At 50.7% G+C, this 22,830-nt stretch overlaps 1 protein-coding gene across 5 annotated transcripts; it reads left to right on the plus strand.

Annotated features, from left to right (window-relative positions):
* The first annotated feature begins 2,099 nt into the window (after positions 1-2,099).
* LOC101951604 (zinc finger protein 572) lies at positions 2,100-22,514 on the plus strand. 5 transcript variants are annotated; one of them, XM_042843758.2, is made up of 7 exons: positions 2,100-2,608; positions 7,270-7,411; positions 7,633-7,724; positions 8,277-8,403; positions 8,638-8,751; positions 9,129-10,515; positions 20,763-22,514. In XM_042843758.2, the coding sequence occupies exons 2-7, from the start codon at positions 7,309-7,311 to the stop codon at positions 21,841-21,843; spliced, it is 2,904 nt and encodes a 967-aa protein (XP_042699692.2). In that variant the 5' UTR covers positions 2,100-2,608; positions 7,270-7,308; the 3' UTR covers positions 21,844-22,514. The 5 variants fall into 5 exon arrangements, with proteins under 5 accessions (XP_042699692.2, XP_065450448.1, XP_023967729.2 ...); XM_065594376.1 differs by lacking the exons at positions 2,100-2,608; positions 7,270-7,411; positions 7,633-7,724; ... (1 more) ...; positions 8,638-8,751; positions 9,129-10,515 and adding an exon at positions 19,074-19,357 and having other exon boundaries at positions 20,476-22,514; XM_024111961.3 differs by lacking the exons at positions 2,100-2,608; positions 7,270-7,411; positions 7,633-7,724; ... (1 more) ...; positions 8,638-8,751; positions 9,129-10,515 and adding an exon at positions 19,075-19,357 and having other exon boundaries at positions 20,534-22,514.
* The last annotated feature ends 316 nt before the right edge of the window (positions 22,515-22,830 follow it).

The following is a 22,830-nucleotide window of genomic DNA, read 5'->3' on the forward strand; positions in this document are numbered from 1 at the left end:
AGCGCCACCCAGCCCTGCAGAACCCCGTGACCCCCCAGTCCCTCTCCAGCCCTGACCCCTAGCTCCGAGCCCAGCCCCTCTGAGCTAAGCACCCCTCGACCCCAGCAGCCCTGACCCCCAGCTCCGAGCACAGCCCCTCTGAGCCAGACACCCCCCCGACCCCATCCCCCCGCAGCCCTAACCCCTAGCTCTGAGCCCAGCCCCTGTGAGCTGAGCAGCCCCTGATGTAGATAAATCTCTGATAATTTTCATATGACTTTACATTGTGCCTCTTCATATAACCTTGTGGTGGGTCTACCCACGTGTGACCTCTGTTTTCATGGGACTTTGTATCAAAGCCTCATTTAGAAACTTTGCATTGCCCTTGGTATAATATTATAGCCCCTAAGGATAGAATAAGATAGAAGAAAATTTCTGTTTGCTAGCAGTAGAACAAGAGCTCTCACCCCCCCACTCTTAATCAATTGCCCTGTTGAATGAATGAGGTGTGGATGAGCAAGGCATGGAAGGCAGCACCTCCAGACAGCCTCAACTGTTGGAGAGGGGCTGGGAGCCAGACCCAAGGACAATAAAACGTGTCAAGTGGGCTCATTAAAGACAAGCAGACATACCGACGGCCTGGGGGGTTAGAAGCAAGCACCTTCTTTTGGAAACACCCTCTTTGCAGTATTGGGACAACACTCAAAAGAAAGCAGCACAAAGGACCAATGGACACAGACACAGAGTTTGAATCTGGTATAGATTTGCATAAGAGGAAAGCTGCTATAAAAGTGAGGTGTCTTGCAGAGGACCCCGGGTCTCGTCTTGTCAACATGGGAGCATCGATCCGGATCGGCAGAAGCCCGGCTCCACCCCTCCCCCATCTAACTCACCTGGCCAGTGAAGTTAAGGGGAGCAACTAATTGGTAACAACAAGACGGAGTGTGTTTGTGTGTGTGTGTGAGTGTAAGTGTAATATATTATATGCATATAATACAGTGTTAATGAATACATGTATTACTAATAAATGTGGCGTTTTGCCTTATTCCCCCTGAAAAGATCCTGTGCAGTACTTTAAGTACAACACTGACCCCCAGCTCCGAGTCCAGCCCCTCTGAGCCGGACACCCCCCGACCGCCAGCCCCTCTGAGCCTGACCCCCCCTGACCCCAGCCCTGACCCCTAGCTCAGAGCACAGCCCCTCTGAGCTAAGCACCCCCCGACCCCATCCCCCAGCAGCCCTGACCCCCAGCTCCAAGCCCAACCCCTCTGAGCCAGACACCCCCCTGACCCCATCCCCCCCCCCAGCCCTGACCTCAGCTCCGAGCCCAGCCCCTCTGAGCTGGACATCCCCCTGACCCCAGCCCCCCCCAGCCCTGACCTCAGCTCCGAGCCCAGCCCCTCTGAGCCAGACACCCCCCTGACCCCCAGCTCCGAGCCCAGCCCCTCTGAGCTGGATATCCCCCTGACCCCAGCCCCCGTGAGCTGCGGCTCGAGCCCAGGCCGGGTGCCTCTCCCCTCGCTCAGACTTACTGGCTCTGCCTCGTGCCCAGCGCTTCCCGCCTCAGCCGCCCCGGAAGTGACGCTGGACGCCAGGCAGGAGGAGCGGGAGACGGAGACGCGTGGGTGGAGGGCGACCTCACAGCCCCGCGCGCCGCGCTCTGACCACCCTGACTGTCAGAAGCGCGGCTGCCGGGTTCGCCCCCTGCCCAGGGGTGGGGGAGGTCGGGCCCCCCTGCCCCGGCAGGGGGCGAACCCGGCAGCAGCGCTTCTGACTGTTAGGGCGGTCAGAGCGCGGCGCGCGGGGCTGTGAGGTTGGGCCCCCACGGGCAGGGGGTGAACCCGGAAACCGCCCCCCACCGCTTGCCCACGGGCCGCACAGAAATGACAGAGTTACAAAAGAGTAGCTAATAAGGCAAATCTTTAATCCACGTGAACAAAAAAAGGATTGTGTGTCTCTCTCAGTGTCAGTGTATCTCCCTTCCACACTAGCCAGCCGCCTGCTTTGAAAAGGAAAAGCTGGAAAGCCGTAGAGGCCCTCCGTATCTCATCATTGATTATTACTGAAAAAGGGTTAGTAACTCAGGGCTCTTCACCCGTGGGGTGGGGGGCGGGGAGAGGAAGTTCCTTATTCCAGTATGTTCCTGTTGTTAGCAGACTCCCAGTGGTAGAGTTTGCTTTAAGCGAAAAGCTTCCTGCTGAGGACTTCTTCAACAGAAAAATGTCTTCAGTGTGACTGGCTGAAAATGGAGAAGAGCTATAAAGAACCCTCCTCCTCCTTTGATGAGCATTTTTTACTGAAAAAGCGGAAGTAGCTCAGGGCTCTGATGTGAATGAAGTAGGAACTTCACAGACACAGAGCAGTAGCGTTTGCTTTAAGCTCAAAGCTTCCTGTGAAAGCCTCTGGAAAAAAATAATTTCTTTGGTGCAATTGGTTGAAAACCAACTATATTTGAAAATCAGTGGGTCCCTTGTAGAAAAGATGTTTCCTGAGTTACGGAAGATTTTTACCCTACTAGAATCTCTCTGTTCCATAGTCTCTAGAAACCACCAAGAAGAAACTCCATCAACTCAGAGACTCAGCGACAGTAAGAGGAACCGTCGGAGTTCATAGCCGGAGAAAGAAAACTGTATGTACTAATTTCCTTTTAGTGATGATTCCGTCTAGTGATATTTACATCCAAACTTGCATTTCACACTGCTGTGCCTAGCAGAATGGGACCCTGGTCCAGGAGTACGCCTCCGAAGCACTGTGGTAATAAAAACTACATTACATGTAGACCTGTTGTAATAACTGGGGCCAGACAGGCTTACACCAACTGTGGGGAAATGGCAAAAATTTTATAAAATGTTCAAGTCACCTATAAAAAATACTAATGGGAAAAGGTACAAAAGGGAAACAGACAGATTGGGTTACTCAAAACAAACAGGCCTGCTGATCTAACTCTAGGATTGTGTTAAAATCACGTCTGGTAAACAAGAGGTGTGTGTGGGATCAGAAATCAGTGGGGGAAGCTTTTCCACCCAGCCACAGTTTTAAGTTTGTTTTAGCTACAAATGAAGTGAGTTGTAAGTTCTTAGCTTTATTAACCTGGGAAGGGTTTAACTGTGATTTTGATCAAGTCTAATCAAACGAGATTTGTAAATCCTATAACTGTAGGATTCTGTTAAGATTGTGTTTGATAAACTGGAAGAGTGTGGGATCAGAAATCAATGGACCCAAATTGGTTAAGATTAATGTACGTACTCAGTAGCTGAAAACTCTGGCAAACTAGCAATTGTTATCCAAGTGTGTTTGAATTTGTTTGGGCTGGGCATGCAAAGCCATCTGCTAATGGTCTTCTTTGAAAAATCTGAGGGTTTTATCATTTTGTTTGATAGTTATTACTGGTTTTGAAATCTTTTTACAAATGCTTTGTTTCTTTTGTGTATCTTAAGGTTTGTAGTTTCTCTAACTGGTAATAACTTTGAACCATCAACATAAAGGCATTTTTAAGCAAAATGCAAAAGTGATAAGATAAAGTGTTTTAAATTGTTAAAGGTTAAGTTGCTAAAGCAAACTTCTGCTCAGACAACATCACGAGTAACTCTTTTTTAACTGAATGCCAACTTAATTCAAGGCTGCTACTGCATTGACTGTAAATTGAGATTCAAACCATTGGAAACGGTTGTTGCAGCCCAAAAGATTTTTGTGATTGGAAAAACAAAACGTGTTGGTGGTTGTTCTTGTGTATGTGAATTGGCGCAGTTCTGGTGATTCGGCTTAGATCTCTGGGAGCGGCGACATTGCCTCAGTAGCTGTGAAATGTTGGTGGGCGAGGTCTGCCATAGACTAAAATGCTGGTGGATTTTAACTACCTTTGGGTGTAGCAAATGGCTTATGGATGCACATGTGGCTAAAGAACATTAGCTGGCTGCTTCCTTTTAAAAAGGGGTAAATATATAGAGGTAAAAAAGCCATTAGGGCTTGTTAGAACAAAGGCCAAATACTCGCCTATTATCCCAGCTGTTCCCCATGGCCATAGCTCCATTTCCCATATATGAACGTATAGCAAGACAATCAATCAAAGAGGCCCAACAGATGTATCCTATTTACGGCCTAACAGATGTATCCCATTTACCCCTACCCCTGGAAAGCAATCAATCAAGGGGGCCCCAACAGATGTATCCTGTTTACCCCTAGAAAGGAATTTAAAAATTCCATAGGTCAGCAGAATGTATGCATGTTAAGTCATTTGTTACTGGGTATAAAAAGGCTTGCTCTACGCTTGTAAGGTGTGTTCCTCCCTCTGGCATGAGTCGAGGGGGACACCCGCTCAGCTGACTGAACAATAAAGAACTTGAAGCCGTCTTCTAGACTCCCGTGCCTCCTTGGGGTAATTGGGCAGCTCCAGGGGGAAACGAGCCCATTTGGCTAACAGGCTCAAATTTTTGCAAGTCAGGAAATGTAACCACTTGTGCATGACATTTTCACGGTTCATGACGTGCAGCTTTAAATATGGAAGAGGTGGGGGATGGGATTGGGAGATTTTTTTCGATCTTTACCCACTCTGGGCATTCAGTCAAAATATGATAAGAGCTAGTGTGTTTCTAAACTTTTTAAGACCGAGAACAGCAGCACTGTTAAGATTGTTTTAGGGGTAAATAAAGTGAGTTGTAAGTTCTTATCTTTATTAACATGAGAAAAGTTCATATGTCATCTAATCAAATAAGATTTGACAATCCCAATTTTGGGATGAGGAATTTGTAAACCTTGCAATACAACCAAGTACCTTTTCCATTTTCTGTTTCTCCAAGAGCTGGGTTACAAGTAAGAGTCAGCATGCGAGGCAGAACTGCATTTTCTATCTTTGCTGTTCTTTCCTCTTCCCTCTTCTGTGCGTTTGACTTGTTCTGTCTTCAAGGAAACAAGATCAGACTTTAACAATAGAAACAACAGATCCAGCCCATTTCATCTAACTTCTTCTCCTTTCCCCCTCAAAAAAGAATGTTGTTACCATCCAAAAGACTTCTAACAGTTTCCTCCTCCCCCCCTTTTCTAAAAACATTCTACAGCTAAAGGAAAATGGAATACGGGGTATAGTTGAAATGAAAGCCTTGCTTCATACTTTATATTTCAAATGGCTTAACTGTTTTTTCTTTCTTTTTTTCTGTTCCTTTTGTAAAAGGTTAAAAAAGTTTTTAATGCTGACTGTTGTCGTGGCACTTAGCAGGCTGAAGGTCACTGGCCTAGTGGATAAAGGGGAAGCACTAGACATGACCTATCTCAATTTTAGTTGGGCTTCTGACACAGTCCCAGATAACATTATCACGAGTAAACCAGGGAAAGGTGGTTTGGATGAAATTACGATAAGGTGGATGAAAAAATTATTCAAAGAGTAAAAATTACTCAGAGTAAATGTCAATGGTTTGCTATCAAACTGGGAGGGTGTATCTAGTGGGATTCTGCAGGGGTCCATCCTGGGTCCAATTCTGTTAAGAAAAGCTTTCTAGCTAGAAGAGGAGTTTAGCTGCGAAATAATCTTCCATGAGAGGTTGTGGAACCCCATCATCGCTGGCTTATAAGAACAGGTTGGACAAACACCTGTCATGGATGTTCTAGGAGGTTTATTTGGTCCTTCCTCAGCGCAGGGGACTGGACTGGATGACCCTTTGAGGCCCCTTCCAGCCCTACATGTCTATGATTCTGTGAAATACAAGTGAGAAATTAAAAGAGCCTATGTTATGTTTTATCTTTGGCATGTATAACCTTGCGATTCCAACTGTGGATGCAAAGTCAGACTAACCTCCATACAATTGGAGTATTAATTAGCTTCAACAAGGAATTTGGGGGTTATTTACTGAAACTGTCCCTTTAAGTTATTGCTTCTGTAAAGTTTAGTTTAAGGTAAACATCTTCCAGGCAAAAGAAACCGTGAAAAAGCAAGAGCACCAGCTACACTTCTGGGTGTGCGGCCAAAAGTTGGTTGTACTCTAAAAGAGGCACTAAGGCCTGGTCTCCACTTAAAACATATGCCGGCGTCGGTCTGTCAGTCAGGGCTGAAAAACCACACACCCTCAGTAACATGGCTATGCTGACAAAACCCCCAGTGTGAACACAGCTATGCTGAAAGAAAAATGCTGCTAGCAGCATAGCTAATGCTATTCGGGGAGGTGTTCAGTTGCCATCAGAAACACTTCTGTCAGTGTACATTGCCTCTGAACTAGGGGGCTATGCTGGGCTCCAGCATAACCTTTCTAGTGTAGACATATTGTAACTTTCCTGACCGTCCCTAGGAGGCTGTGGAAGTGAGAGTGACAGACCGCATTGCTTTTAAACTAGTCAGTGTAATCTAAATGTCTCCCTAGCTGAAATGGGAAATTAAAGATTGCTGCCCACTGGCCAATGTCTTTAAACAAATGCACCAAGGGAATTTGTAAAGATTTAGTCCATACCTTGGTTATACTAGCATGGTTTGGAAATTACTACCCGTTAAGTAAGAGATGGCTTAGGAAACAGGCACCTTTGTCCAAATGATCAATGTGAAATATAAAATAAAGTGTGTGTCCTCAGTTTTGAGGGTCAAAACCTTTTAGATCTGAATGTGTCAAATACATCCTGTAAGAGGAACAGTTAAATCTGCATGTGGCAGAAGTTCATACAAAAAGGTTTCCATTACATAAAATTCTGTTAACTCAGACTCATGAGAAAATTGGATACCCCTTTGAGTGATGCCCCTCAAATGTAGAGGGATTATGTTACAAGGGAAGCTCTTTGTGGAATAGAATGTCACTTTTCTCTCTCTTTGTACAGCACCCAATACAATGGAATCCTGGCCCATGACTAGGACTCCTGGGCTCTAGGGTAATACCAACAAATAATAATGTTAATTAAAAAGCATAAAAAGAGCAAACTACCTGCAGGAGTGCAATTGTGATCTGATATTCCTAGGTGCCAGGATCAGTCAAATAAAAGGTAGACTTGAGGTAACATCACCTGAGTGCAGAAAGGGTTCACTAGGAAGAAAAAAGCAGCACGGGAAGGAAGAAGGTTTGGTTTGGGCAGAAGGCTACAAGGAAGAAATACAAAATTGAGGGATCTCTTCTAGTTATCAATGGGCAGAACCCAACTGATATTGGTGAAAACTGGAAGATGGAAATGTGGGGGGACACAGAGCCCCTTTCATGTCTGTGGGAGGCCCATTGGCTTTCAATAACTCTGTTTAGTAGAGACTCCGAGAGCCATTTGTCACTACCCCTCAGATGCTACCTTTGTCCCTCACACAGAGCTAACAACATCTATGTTTCCCAGGTCTCAGTTTGTGTGATCGGAAGAGAAGGGATTTCTGAGATGATGGAGCCCCCGTCCAGCTCAAGGTCACAGAGGTTCTACCGCCCAGGGCCACAACTGAGCTGTGACCTCAGAGAGAAGCTGCAGTATTCACGGCAACTAGGTAATAAGTTGTGTGTGGAGATGCATGTGGTGTTGGGGAGCATGGATAGCACAGCAGGGAGGGGTGTCCCTGAGGCAGCCTGTATGAAATCATCAGAGCAGCATTTGGTTGTCTAGTGGCGTGTGAAGGGTGGGTGGTTCCCTGTTCCTAGTAGAGTTGTGAGGTCCAGGAGCATATGTGTCTGTGTGGGTCCCTCCAACGGTATCTTTATCATCCTTTAGACCTACCTGGACCTCATCTTTCTGCTCCTCCTGATAAGGGGAATGAAGGAGACCAAGATATGGTGGCCTCACTCCATAGATTTGGCTTTATGGTGAGTGGTGAAATGGTCTGTACTGTTCTTCCTGCCGGGCCGTGCTGCTTCCTTGTGTGTCCTCGCTCATTGCTCCCACCTCCTCCATCGCTCACCAGCCTTTCCAACTTTCCTTCTCCCCCATCAATAAAATAATCACACCGCTTTTTTGGGAGGTGCCTTGTGCATGCGGAGCTCCTCCCACACCCTGGGTAGCTCACTTCATGCCCCTCCAGGTGGCCAGGCTTTGTCCCTGGCAGTTCATCCCGTGACTGAGCGGTGAGGCTATTGCAGGAACAACATGTGCTGAATGGGGCTCCCTTGTGGCTCCAGGTGCTTGCTTCAGTGGCCTGGGTTGGGGCTAAGAGCCCTGTAGGGATGGGCAGGCTGAGTCTGGCATCTCTTGCTGTGTGGAGGACTTTGGGAGTGGGAAATGGGATTCCTCCCCCCCCCCCCCCCCATAATGCTGCGTTGATGGTGATGGTTCTGCCCTTTGCTGCTCAGCTTGTGTCTGAGTGGTGGGATTGTGGCCAGACCAGACAGGTGCTGAGTGGGGGACCCATGTCATTTCAGATGCCAGTGACGTTTGAGGAGGTGGCCGTGTACTTCTCTGAAGATGAATGGGCTCTTTTGGATGAAAAGCAGAAGGAACTGTACAGAGATGTCATGCAGGAGAATTACGAGACTCTTATGTCGTTGGGTGAGCAGTTGCTATAGTCCCTGTAGTGTAGACATGGCCTAAATCTCCTGTAAGGAACACAGCCCATTTCCCACCAGATAATCGGCTTGCCAAAATGGGATACTGAATGGGTGACAACCTATATGGATTGTGTCTTTCCCCTTCATTCCAAGATTTTCTTTGCTGTTCTTTGTAGTTAAGTGATCGAGAAATACTTGACATGTTGTGATGTATGTACCTCTTTCCAATGAGCAGGATTTCCGATCGCTAAACCAGATGTGCTGTCCCAGATAGAGCGAGGGGAAGAGCCGTGGTTCCCAGATCTCCAGCACTCTGATGAAAGGGAGAACGCAAGAGGCACTAGCACTGGTGAGGAATGAGTGACACCAATCAGGAAACCATCTGGGGCTGAGGGAAAAGCTGGGATCTCAGCAAACCCACTAAGGACTGCTCCTGTTCTGTCTCATCTCATCGCACCCTCTGTGTCCTGTCCTCAGGGCAGGAGTCACTCCTGGCTCCCACTTGTCCTGCCTGACCCTGAAGTCTTTTCCTCCCCCAGCCTTTTTCTTAAGGTTCAGATGGGACTTTGAGTCAGAACTGGCCCCTCCTCATTCCTCCCGGGAAATATTAGGGAAATTTGCCTCTTATCCATCAGGTTTTCTGATCAGAGACAAATCCCTTTGCTGCCCCCTTTGCACCCAGCACAGGCAATGAATCACATCTGGATTCTCTCTTTCCCCCGCCAGGTGCTGGGACGGTGAGCGAGAAGGAGGAAAAAGCCCAGAAAGTTGTATCTACAGGAGCAGAGCCACAAAGGATGTTCTCAGGGAGACACTGTTGCCTTGAGTGGAGAGATGCCAGTGAGAGTCAGGGCAGGACAGAGAGGCTCTGGGAAGACCCTCCAGGTAGGAGTAAATCCACTCATAGCAAAAGAAGTTTAGAGAACTCCAAAGACACCAACACCCACCAGACAGCCTGCACGGGGGAGAGCCCAAACACAAGTACTGAACCTGGAGAAAGTCTCAATAAATGCTCGCTCCTCGTTAAGCATTGTCAGCAAACTTGTGCAGAAAAGGGTGCCTACAAGTGTAATGAATGTGGCCAAAGCTTTTCTCAACAAGAATACCTTCAGATACATCTGAGAATTCACACAGGGGAGAGACTCTATAAATGTAATGAATGCGGGAAAAGCTTCAGACACAAGACCAGCCTTGTTCTTCATCGTTACACAGTCCACAAGTTGGAGAGACCCCATAAGTGTCCAGTGTGCGGCCAGCTCTTTATCCTGAGAAAGAGACTTACTCAGCATCAGAGAATCCACAATGAAGAGATGCATAGAGGGTTTAACAATGGGATTGTGAGTGAGAACAAGGATGAACATCCCCAACAGAAAAAGCCAATGGGAGCGGAGCCTCGTGAGACATCTCAGAGATGTGAACGGGCAGATGCTGGTAAGAGTCGGGGAAGGAGAGGACAGCAGCGAGTTTCCCCCGCAGGGGGGAAAGACTGTGAATCTGCTGTATGTGAAGGAAGTTCTAAGAAATTGAACCGCACCGTCGCCCACCAGGGAACCAAGGTGGGAGCACAACTGAACACACAAAGTAAAAGTAAGAGAAGTTTTAGTAGCAGCTCAGCCGCTGACCTGCATCAGAAAATCCACCCAGATGAGAAACGACACAGCTGTGCTGAGTGTGGGAAAAGCTACCGCCAGAACTCACACCTCCGAAGGCATCAAAAAAGCCACACTGGAGAGAAACCTTATGTATGTGCTGACTGTGGGAAGAGCTTTGGACGGAAGTCGCCACTCAGTAAACACCTACGGACGCACAAAGAGGAGAAACCCTATAGCTGCGCTGACTGTGGGAAAAGCTTCAGAGAGAACTCATACCTTGTTCTGCATCAGAGAATCCACACAGGAGAGAAACCCTATCAGTGTCCTGACTGTGACAAAGGCTTCAGGCGGAAAGGGGACCTTTCCAGTCACTGTAGGACCCACACGGGGGAAAAACCTTATAAATGCACCGAATGCGGGCAAGGCTTCAGGAAGAAATCAACCCTGACTAAGCACCTGAGGATCCATACGGGGGAGAGGCCCTTTAAATGCCCTCACTGTGAGAAAAGCTTTCGTCAAAAGTTCACCCTTTCCCAGCATCAGTCAGTGCATCGCAAAGCGAGACTCGCAAATGCACTGACTGTGGGAAAAGCGTCAATCAAACACACAAGCTTGTTACACCCTTGGTAAACCTCCATGTGAACAAGAAACCCAATACAGCAAGTGTAACTTCCGATTACATTAGTTCTAGCAGCACAATAGGGATTCCCCGTGTAATATAAAACAGTGGTATGGTACTTTCTTTGCTTGGAGAGGGGCACTTAAGTACAAGGTGTAAGAAGGACGGGCGGGAAGTATTGGCTTATTTATGATGACAGATCCGAGATTCAGGAGGGCAAAGGAGCTGGTGAAGGTAGGAACAGATCCTTTGGCGGGGTGGGGGGATTAGTGGGAATTGCAAGGTAATGGAGTTGAATTTTGTGGGAACACTGATCGTAAGGGCACAGCGGCAGGAACCAAGACAGAGAGTGCCTGGTAATGGAGATATGGATCATTTGAAAACTGGGATGTGGCAGGAGGAGGAATACTTGTGTGCGTTTGTGTATCTTTTCGGGCTTGTCTATATGAGGAGTTCTACCAGTATAGTTATGCTGCTATGGTTATACTGGTACAACTTCCCATGTGGACACTTTTATTCTGGAATAAGTGTGCCCACGTAGGGAGTGAGAGAGAGATAATTACAGTTGTGTATGGCCTGTAAAATTCCCCATGCAGACAAACCCTTAATGAGGGAAGATTAAAGGTGACTGCCGAGCAGAAGTAAAGTATCAGAGGGGTAGCCGTGTTAGTCTGGATCTGTAAAAAGCGACAAAGAGTCCTCTGGCACCTTATAGACTAACACACGTATAGGAGCGTGAGCATTCGAGGGTGAATGCCCACTTCGTCAGATGCATGTAGTGGAAATTTCCAGAGGCAGGTATAAATATGCAGGCAAGAATCAGTCTAGAGATAATGAGGTTAGTTCAATCAGGGAGGATGAAGCCCTCTGCTAGCAGTTGAGGTGTGAACACCAAGGGAGGAGAAACTGCTTCTGTAGTTGGATAGCCATTCACAGTCTTTGTTTAATCCTGAGCTGATGATGTCAAATTTGCAAATGAACTGAAATTCAGCACTTTCTCTTTGGAGTCTGGTCCTGAAGTTTTTTTGCTGCAGGATGACTACCTTTAAATCTGCTATTGTGTGGCCAGGGAGGTTGAAGTATTCTCCTACAGGTTTTTGTATATTGCCATTCCTGATATCTGACTTGTGTCCTTTTATCCTTTTACGTAGGGATTGTCCAGTTTGGCCGATGTACATAGCAGAGGGGCATTGCTGGCACATGATGGCATATATAACATTGGTGGACGTGCAGGTGAATGAACCGGTGATGTTGTGGCTGATCTGGTTAGGTCCTGTGATGGTGTTGCTGGTGTGGATATGTGGGCAGAGTTGGCATCGAGGTTTGTTGCAGGGATTGGTTCCTGAGTTAGAGTTACTGTGGTACAGTGTGTGGTTGCTGGTGAGAATGTTTAAGGTTGGCGGGTTGTCTGTGGGCGAGGACTGGCCTGCCTCCCAAGGCCTGTGAATGTGCGGGATCATTGTCCAGGATGGGTTGTAGATCACTGATGATGCGTTGGAGAGGTTTTAGCTGAGGCTGTAGGTGATGGCCAGTGGAGTTCTGTTGGTTTCTTTCTTTGGCTTGTCTCGCAGCAGGAGGTTTCTGGGTACACGTCTGGATCTGTTGATCTGTTTCCTCATTTCCTCGTGTAGGTATCGTAGTTTTGAGAGTGCTTGGTGAAGATCTTGTGGGTGTTGGTCTCTGTCTGAGGGGATGGAGCAAATGCAGTTGTACCTCAGCGCTTGGCTGTAGACGGATCGTGTGGTGTGTCCGGGATGGAAGCTGGAGGCATGAAGGTGGGCATAGTGGTCGGTGGGTTTTCGGTATAGTGTGGTGTTAATGTGACCGTCACTTATTTGTACTCTGGTGTCTAGGAAGTGGACCTCCCGTGTAGATTGGTCCAGGCTGAGGTTTATGGTGGGGTGGAAGCTATTGAAATCATGGTGGAATTCTTCCAGAGTCTCCTTCCCATGAGTCCAGATGATGAAGATGTCATCAATGTAGCATAGGTAGAGAAGGGGCGTGAGTGGACGAGAGCTGAGGAAGCGTTGTTCCAGGTCAGCCATAAAAATGTTGGCATATTGTGGGGCCATGCGGGGGCCCATAGCGGTGCCACTGGTCTGGAGGTATATAGTGTCACCAAATTTGAAAGAATTGTGCGTGAGGATAAAGTCACAGAGTTCAGCAACCAGTTGTGCTGTGTCATCATCAGGGATACTGTTCCTGACAGCTTGTATTCCATCTGTGTGTGGGATGTTTGTGTAGAGAGCCTCCACATCCATGGTGGCTAGGATGGTGTTTTCTGGAAGATCACCAATGTATTGTAGATTTCTCAGGAAATCAGTGGTGTCATGGAGATAGCTGAGAGCAGAAGTAAGTCAGTCATACTCCACCCCCACAGCAGCCTACCATGCCACTTTGGGGCTATCTACACAGCAAGTAGCAGGAAGTCTCAGAGCCCAGGTCAACGGACTCGGGCTCACTCTGCAGCATTAACAATAGCTGTGAGATGTTTCACCTCGGGCTGGAGCTTGGGCTCAGGGAGTCCCAGAGTTGACACACTTGGGCTTGCGGAGCTCACGCTATGGTGCTAAAAATAGCTGTGAGACCTGGCTAATCAGCCTAGGGTCCCAGCCAGAGCTGCAGTGTCTACACAGCTCTTTTTAGCACAGTAATTCAAGGTCAAGTCTGTTGACCCACACTCTGAGACTTGCTGCTGCTGGCTGTAGACATGCCCTAGCTGGCTAGTAGCACTTGCGGCCACTTTCATCAACTATATGGTTAATAATAACAACAGGATTCCAGGGGGAGCCAACAGGGGAGGTAGGCTGCCTGAGCTCCAAGCTCCTCGCTATACCCCGCAGAATCTGTTCAAAATAACCGCAATCCTACTCTAAATGTAGTTAATTTAGATTGATATCCATGCACCATCTGCTAAGGGATCCCTGGATAAGAGTTTGGACCTCTCCTCTTCTCCAGTAACGAAGCAGGCCTGCAAAAAGCAAAAGCTATCTGAGAGCTCATGTCATATGGAGATGTAGGAAGAAGCTCCGGATAGAATCCTGAACAAACCTTGCAGGTGCTTCAGTAGATCTCAGAAGAATTAACTCTCTGAAGAACAATGGCAGCAGATATTGCTGATGTGAAAAAGACCACTGCAGCTCATCAAACCAGCCTACGAAGGAGAGTGGGGTAAGTTGAGGCCCATGTGTCTGCACTGGAGGACTCTGTAACAGCCAGTAACACCTCCTCCAATCAGCAAGTGCAGAGGATTAGAGCCCTACAGGAGAGAGTGGACTATCAGGAGGGCAGAACAAGATATAATAATTTGCATTTGGTTGCCTTTCTGGAGGGCTTTGAGAAAGGTAAGTCTATTGAATTCCTAAATAAGGCTGTCCCTGAATTCTTAAAACTCCCTTTGGGAACTGATTTTGAAATTGAGAGGGAGCACCGTTTCTTAGCCCCGAAGCCCCCAGCAGATGTGAGACCTTTCCTAATTTTTTTATGATGAAGTTTTTAAAATGTGGCACCAGACAGTTCAATAAGGCCATGGAAATGAACATACAAGGCTGATGACGTACTACATTTCATTTCCAGCCACATTTCAGATTAAGACTGAAGGATAATGCCACAGTTTTTGCACAGCAACAGAAGCTACGAAATTTATGGATTCTCTGCAAGGGATTCTCTTCTGGTCAGCACCCTAGAGACCGATCTTCTCTTTTACACTTCAAAGCATAGACTGGTCCTTATTCTGCTCCACCCCCAATGTCTGTACTGTATTTAAGATAGAAGGAGGATATTCTTTGCTTGGTCTGTTTTACTGGAAACAATTTTTGAGGCTGCTTTTTTCTTTAAGACTTCTGCCTCCCCCACTGAGTATATAAGACAGGGGTAGGCAACCTATGGCACACGTGCCGAAGGCAGCACACGAGCTGATTTTCAGTGGCACTCACACTGCCCGGGTCCTGGCCACCGGTCTGGGGGGCTCTGCGTTTTAATTTAATTTTAAATGAAGCTTCTTAAACATTTTATAAACCTTATTTACTTTACATACAACAATAGTTTAGTTATATATTATAGACTTATAGAAAGAGACCTAAAAACATTAAAATGTATTACTGGCACGCAAAACCTTAAATTAGAGTGAATAAATGAAGACTCGGCACACCTGAAAGGTTGCCGACCCCTGATATAAGAAGTCAGGGGTCTATAAAACTGCACCTGGAATTACCAATGCCAGTGGTAAGTGATTACCCAGGTCTACAGTGAAACCAACGCCCCCATCTGCTAGGAAGGACTATGAAGGTGAAACATTTACTGGATGCATAATAATTTATACCTCTCTTGGACTGGGACTGAATCTTATGATAGTGAGCATCTCCTGGGGCGCTGAGTTCAGGACTTTCATGCCGGCGCTCTGCATACCTGGGCTTGAGGCTTCTGCCTGGCATCTGCAGCTGGGGCTCGGGGCTTCCCTTGCCGTTCCTTCTGGGGCTCAGGTGTCCATTTTTCTGGATGCCCCCAAATTGGCCAAGGCCCTTGCATTAATCTGCCAGGGACTAGCAGGTAGGAGTCCCCAGCTGAGATGCTCTGACAAAGTGGGACTGTTCTTAATGTTTCCTCTGAATACTGTGTGGGTGCTTCAGTTTCCCCTATGCATTTCTTAAGTCTCCAGTGTGCATAATTGCCCAACACTCTGTATCCTGGCTACAAATGGCTGGGGCCCTTCCCCCCTGTAAGGGAATAGCTAAAGGTGAACAAAGAGATCAGGTGACCTCCTGGCCCGGGAAAGAGACAAAGGCCAGAAAGGAGGGGCTGGAGGGGGTTTTCAGTAGGGAGCTGGCCAGGGACAGGAAGTGAGGGCAGACGGGGTTGTCTGGCTCGCTGGGCCCCAGAATGGACCCAGCTGAGGGGTTCTGTTCTCTGTACCTACAAGCTCTGCTTTAGACCGTGTTCCTGTCATCTAATAAACCTCTATTTTACTGGCTGGCTAAGAGTCACGTCTGACTGCGAAGTGGGGGTGCGTGCAGGACCCTGTGGCTTCCCCAGCACCCCGCCTGGACAGACTCGCTGTGAGAAGTGCATGGAGGGCTATGTGCTGAATGCTCCAAGGTCAGACCCAGGAAGGTGAAGCCGTGTGAGCTTCTTGCCCTGAAGACAGTCTGCTCCAAGGGAGAGGAGGCTCCCCAAAGTCCTGACTGGCTTTGTGGGGAGCAGTTCCAAAGCATTGCGCAGGGACTCCGTGACAGGTGCTCCCAGCAGCTGGGACCCACCTCCACATCTGGGAACCTCCTCTATCTGCAGAAAGGCTGCTGGCTGCTGCCCTCAGAGGCCAGGTCTGAAGGCACCACAGAAGTGAGAGTGACAATGCTATGATCCCCCCTACAACAACCTCCGAACTCCCCCATTCTCCCATTTTGGTGGGACCCCCATGGTTACAATACCATGAAATGTCAGATGGAAACATCTGAAATGGTGATATTAGTCAATTTCAAGGCCAGAGGGTTTTTTAATTAGTCAAAATGAGCTGTGAATGTGGTAGGGACCTGGCTGTTATGGAGGTCCTACCAGGTTTGGACCCCAGTTCTCCTGAAAGGCCATTGAGAATTCATGCTGCCTGAGAAACTTCCCAGAATAAGCTACCAGGACTGGGGGGAAATGAAGGAAACCAACTGAAGCCTGAGCTAGGATGGAGAGCATTGATCCAAGCAGTGTTTGAACCCCTCCACCCCCACAGAGGGGCGCTGATTTCTGTTTGTGAACTTGCTACAGACCGTGGGCTTCAGCACAAGCCGTACAGCCCATACTCTGAACTCTTGGATAAACAACAAAGTTGGCTTTTCAGAAACCTTTTCCCCCAGGGCTCTGCATCCACTTGGGATTGTGCCCAGCAGAGGCTGGTGGAGGGGAGGGGAAAATAGAGGAGGATGTGCAAATGTCATGGCGTCTGCACTACCCCCCCCCCCCCCCCCACACACACACAGACACCCAATAACAATGCACAGCATATTAGCCAGGACAGTAAATTATTTGGCCATAACTTAAAGTCCTCAGTGTTGAAAGTACAATTTATCCAGAAAACTATGGGAGAGAAGGGAAGGAGAGTTGCAGTAACCAGCCTGGATTTCCAGTCTCTGGCCAAGCACATCCCCCTCTCCAGGGTTTTCACTGACTTCTTCTCCAAACTGGTCCTCCTGATATAATCTGAGGTCACATCCTGGCCTTCAGGGACATTGGCAGGATCTTCACTGTTCCCAGCTGCAGCATCACCCTCGTTATCCTGCAGCACAGCACTTGGCATCCAAGTGCAGACTCCAAAGAGACTCAAGACTGTTGGTTGATTCCTGAATTCAGGACCTGATCCAATTCCCATCAAAATCAGCGAGCCAGAGCCTCAGCTGGAATCGCCCCATTGATTGCGGTGGATTTACAGCCCATTCACACCAGCTGGGGATCTGAGAACCTCACAGAACCTCTCCACTAATTCCAATGGGTGTTGGAACAGGCCTGTAAGTAACACACCTTCCCCCTGTGACAGAAAAACGCAGGCCTGGCCCTGTTTGAAAGCAGCTGTTGAATTCTGTTTTGCTCATGGTTCTCAGATTCTCTGTCTCCTTGTGTGATCGGGGAGCTGTATCCTTTCCCCTCCTAGCCCCACCACAGATTCATGAAATCAACAAGACAGCTGAATGGGCAATGGTGTTAGTATCTTTGGAGACTCCAATCAGGGATGCAAATGGCCCCATGCTCTGCCATGACTTTGGGGGGGAGGCCGGTTGTATCTGTCATTTGCAAAGACACCCAATAAATAAGGGGGAGGGATAGCTCAGTGGTTTGAGCATTGGCCTGCTAACCCCAGAGTTGTGAGTTCAATCCTTGAGGGGGCCACTTAGGGATGTGGGGCAAAATCAGTATTTGGTCCTGCTAGTAAAGGCTCAATGACCTTTCAGGGTCCCTTCCAGCTCTATGAGATAGATATATCTCATTATTATTATAAAATCAGTTTGTTTTTTTCATATAGAAAATGCTTCATTTCAAGATTGGGAGACTAGCGGAAAGACTAATTCATTACTCTTATTATAGTTAATCTTAACAGTAGCACCTAGAGGCCTCCCGTGAGATCAGGGCTCCTTGCGCCAGGCACGGCGCAGACACAGAATAAGAGAGAATCGAGGCCCTAAAGAGGTTAATGTAAGATAGACAAAGGGCAGGAGAGAGGAATGATTTGCCCAAGGTCTCACAATAGGTGAGTGGCAGAGTCAGGTATGCAGGAATCTCCCAGGCCAGGGGTGGCCAATCTGAGCCTGAGAAGGAGTCAGAATCTACCAATGGACATTGCCAAAGAGCCACAGTAATACGTCAGCAGCCCCCCCCTCAGCCTCCTCCCCCCTCAGCCTCCCACCCACTGGCAGCCCCACCGATCATTGCCTCCCCCTCCCTCCCCGCACCTCCCGATCAGCCGTTTCCTGGGGTGCAGGAGGCTCCAGGCAGGAGGCGGAGGAGCGAGGGCACAGCATGCTCAGGGGATGGGATGGGAAGGGGTGGAGTGGGGGCAGGGCCTGTGGCAGAGCCAGGGGTTGAGCAGTGAGCACCAGGGGCGGCTCCAGGCACCACTGCACCAAGCGCGTGCCTGGGGCGTCAAGCCGCAGGGGGTAGCCTGCCGGTCACCGTGAGGGCAGCAGTCAGGCTGCCTTCAGCGGCATGCCTGCGGGAGGTCCGCGGATTTGGCGGTAGGTACGCCGAAGCCACGGGACCGGCGGACCTCTTGCAGGCATGCCGCCGAAGGCAGCCTGCCTGCTGTGCTTCGGGTGGCAAAATACATAGAGCCGCCCCTGGTGAGCACCCTCCAGCACCTTGGAAAGTTGGCACCTGTAGCTCCAGCCTAGGGTGACCAGATGTCCTGATTTTATAGGGACAGTTCCGATTTTTTTCAGAGTAGCAGCCGTGTTAGTCTGTATCCGCAAAAAGAACAGGAGTATTTGTGGCACCTTAGAGACTAACAAATTTATTTGAGCATAAGCTTTCGTGGGCTACATCCGAAGATTCTTGCATTCTTGCATCCGAAGAAGTGGGCTGTAGCCCACGAAAACTTATGTTCAAATAAATTTGTCTCTAAGGTGCCACAAGTACTCCTGTTCTTTTTCCCAATTTTTTGGTCTTTTTCTTATCTAGGCTCCTATTACCCCCCACCCCTTATCCCGATTTTTCACACTTGCTGTCTGGTCACCCTACTCCAGCCCCGGAGTCGGTGCCTTTACAAGGAGCCGCATGTTAACTCCCAAAGAGCTGCATGTGGCTCCGGAGTCACAGGTTGGCCACCCCTGTCCCAGACAATAAACCCAGCCAGCTTTGCTAAATTGATAATAAAGGACATTAGTTATGTGCAGAACAGGGACCCTGCCTTGGAGTTTACAACCTTTGGAACCAGGCGTGGGGGGCTGAGAAGAGCCGTGCTCCACCCCAGAGGTGGCTGCTGCGAAGGGATTGCTGGGTAAACAGCCTCTGCACCCCACCCCAGAGGCCACTGTCAGCACCCGGCGCGGGGTCCCTGTATACCCAGCCCCCACCCTAGAGGTGGCTGCATCTCAGTGCTGGTTCGGCCAGTGCCGATGGAGGATTTGCAAGGCGTATACAAAGGCTCTGCTGTGGCAGACGTTGAAGAAATACAGGAGGCTCTTGGACTGGGATCACTGCAGTGATGGGGCTTCACCTGCCTCCCCGGGGACAGGGCCCCCATGATCATCACCCACCTCCACCCCAGGGTGAGCCCTCGCCCCTCCCCTCTCTTCCCTGGGAAAATCTCTCCCCCTCCTCCTAAGGCGTCGGAAGTGCGGCGAAGGGGTCTGGATAACGCAGGGACCTTCCTGTTCCCAATCCCAGCTGCCCCCTCGGAAAGCGGCGCGCCCGGGAACCCAGCGCCCGGCACCTCGGGGAACCCACAGCGGGGCGCAGCCAGGGGCGGCCCCGGGGGAGGGAGAGAAGCAGCCGCGGAGGCAGGAAATCGCTGCCCGGAGGAAGCGCCGCAGGGCCGGGGGGGATCGGAGCCAGATGGGGGCTAGAGACCCCCCCCCCAGCCAGCTCCGGGGCAGCGGGGGCGGGTCTGGGGATTAACCCCCCGGAGCTCTGTGGGTAGGAAATAGCCGCTGTTTCCTCCCCCCGCCCCCAGCGGCATCCCCTGCCCTGCCCCCCCGCATGGAGCCGGGGGCAGAGCCGCGGGTCCCGGATCGCCAGCGCGCCCCGGGCAGGGAGCTCCCCAGAGGCGCCCGCACGGGTGAGGAACGCGCGGCTCCGGGAGGGAAGGGGGAGGCCAGGGGGTGGGTTACACTCGCCCCCCGAGCCGGGGGTCCTGCTGCCCGGCCGGGCTTTTCCACCGGTGTCCGAGCCGAGCGGGGAAGCTCAGGGGATTTTCCAGCGCGGTGCAGACCCGGGATCTTTGGAAGAGGCCGCAGAGGCGAAGACCCGCAGGGGAGCGATCGCTGTTGCTCTCCGAAGCTGGGCTGGGCGCCCGGACTCCTGGGTTCTATTCCCCAACTCCGCCTCTGGCCTCTGCTGCAGGGCCTGGGGGAGCCGCTTCCCCCTCTGGGCCTCCCTGTCCTCTTTAGATTGTGAGGGCAGGGACTGTTTCTCCCGGGGGGTGGGTGGGTGGGTGCAGTGCCCGGCACGAGGGGGCCCTGATTTTAACTGTGGTCTGTGCAGTGCGCGGCGTAATGGGGCCCCAGATCTCAGTCAGGGTCTGTGCAGCGCCAGGCGCAATGGGACCCGGGTCTCAGTCTCATCTCTTGATGAGAGCCGCTGCAGCACCGGGCAGGACAGAGCACATCAGAGCAGGGTCTGGGGGGCTCTGGCTGGGGGATTGGTACAAATGTTGATTTCTTTGTAGCAAAGCCCTTTGCCATCCCCGGCACAGCCCTGTCTGGAGACTCTCTCTCCTCCAGCAGGTGCCGGGACAGAGGAGGAGAATCCGCAGCCGGAAGGGCCTGTGGGAACGGAGTCTCGCGGGAGGTCCCAGAGCCCGGCGTGGGGAGACACCGGCTGGGTGGGACGGCAGCAGGGAGACCCCGCGGGGGAGACACCCGAAGGATCAGAGGACCCCGAGCTCCTTCCCAAAGCCCTCAAGGGGCAGAAATCCACCATCTGCCCTGACTGCGGGAAGAGCTTCGGGAACAGCTCCCACCTGGCCCGCCACCGCCGCACGCACACGGGGGAAAAGCCCTACACCTGCCCCGAGTGTGGCAAGAGCTACCGGCAGGACTCGCACCTGGCCCAGCACCGGCGCTCCCACACTGGTGAGCGCCCCTATAAGTGCACCGAGTGCGGCAAGGCCTTCTCACAGAGCTCCAACCTCATCATCCACCAGCGCACGCACACCGGCGAGCGTCCCTACACCTGTGGGGAATGCGGGCGCAGCTTCGGGCACAGCTCGGACTTGGCACAGCACCGGCGGGTGCACACGGGGGAAAAGCCCTTCCCCTGCCCGCAGTGCGGCAAGCGTTTCGCCCAGAGCTCCAAGGTGACCCAGCACCAGCGCTTCCACACCGGCGAGCGCCCCTTCGGCTGCCCGGACTGCGGCAAGGCCTTCCGGCTCAGCGCCGACCTGCTGCGGCACCGGCGCACCCACACCGGCGAGAAGCCCTACGGCTGCGCCGAGTGCGGCAAGCGCTTTGTGGAGAGCTCCCACCTCATCCGGCACCAGCGCACCCACATGGGCGAGCGCCCCTACCGCTGCCCGCAGTGCGGCAAGGGCTTCAACCAGAGCTCCAACCTGCTGCAGCACCAGCGCACCCACCGGGGCGAGCGTCCCTACGTCTGCGGCGACTGCGGCAAGGCCTTCGGCGTCAGCTCGGCGCTGCTGCAGCACCGGCGCACCCACACCGGCGAGCGGCCCTACCGCTGCCCCCAGTGCGGCAAGAGCTTCAGCGTCTCCTCCACCTACAACATCCACCGGCGCACCCACACCGGCCTCAAACCCTACGCCTGCGTTGACTGCGGCAAGGCCTTCAGCCGCAGCTCTGCTCTGCTCCAGCACCAGAGCACCCACACCGGGGAGCGGCCCTACCGCTGCAGCCACTGCGGGAAGGGCTTCGGGCAGAAGGCGGCCATGGCCCAGCACCAGAGAACTCACCTGGGCCAGGAGCCCACCGGAGTGATCCCACTGGGGGACTGGGGTGCGGCCCAACTCGGACAGAGCCAGGGGGAGGAGGAGGAGGGTGATGAGGCAGGAAGCAAGGAGAGCGCCGGGCAGGGGTGATTGGGACCAGGGCACCGGGAAGGGAATATGTGCCTGGCGGGGCAATGAAGGGAAAAGTGGAAGCTGCAGTGGATGCTGAGGGGATTGATAATAGGAGGATCACTGTGACGGCTCGAGGTGGCCTGGTTCAAGCTCCAGGGTGGAAGGGGAGGGGAGTACGTGTCTGGGGGGAACGGGTGGCAGGGGACGGGAAGGTCTGTATATGTCTGGGGGAACAGAAAGGGTGGTACATGTCTGAGGGGGGACATAAGAACATAAGAATTGCCCTACTGGTTCAGACCAAAGGTCCATCTAGCCCAGTATCCTGTCTACCAACAGTGGCCAGTGCCAGGTGCCCCAGGGGGAATGAACAGAACAGGTCATTATCAACTGATCATCCCCTGTCGCCAATTCCCAGCTTCTGGCAAACAGAGGCTAGGGACACCATTCCTGCCCATCCTGGCTCATAGGTCCATCAATGGCTATCTTCCATGAATCTATCTAGTTCTTCTTTGAACCCTGTTATGGTCTTGGCCTTCACAACATCCTCTGGCAAGGAGTTCCACAGGTTGACTGTGCGTTGTGTGAAGAAATACTTCCTTTCGTTTGTTTTAAACCTGCTGCTATTAATTTAATTTGATGACCCCTAGTTCTTGTGTTATGAGAAGTAGTAAACAACACTTCCTTATCTACTTTCTCTACACCAGTCATGATTTTATAGACCTCAATCATATCTCCCCTTAGCCGTCTCTTTTTCAAGCTGAAAAGTCCCAGTCTTATTAATCTCTCCTCATACGAAGCTGTTCCATAGCCCTAATCACTTTTGTTGCCCTTTTCTGAACCTTTTCCAATTCCAATATATCTTTTTTGAGATGGGGTGACCACATCTGCACACAGTATTCAAGATGTGGGCGTACCATGGATTACATAGAGGCAACATGATATTTTCTGTCCTGTTAATTATTCCCAGCATTCTGTTCGCTTTTTTGACTGCTGCTGCACATGGAG

The sequence above is a fragment of the Chrysemys picta genome, chromosome 4, assembly GCF_011386835.1.
Source record: "Chrysemys picta bellii isolate R12L10 chromosome 4, ASM1138683v2, whole genome shotgun sequence".
Taxonomy (NCBI): Eukaryota; Metazoa; Chordata; order Testudines; family Emydidae; genus Chrysemys; species Chrysemys picta.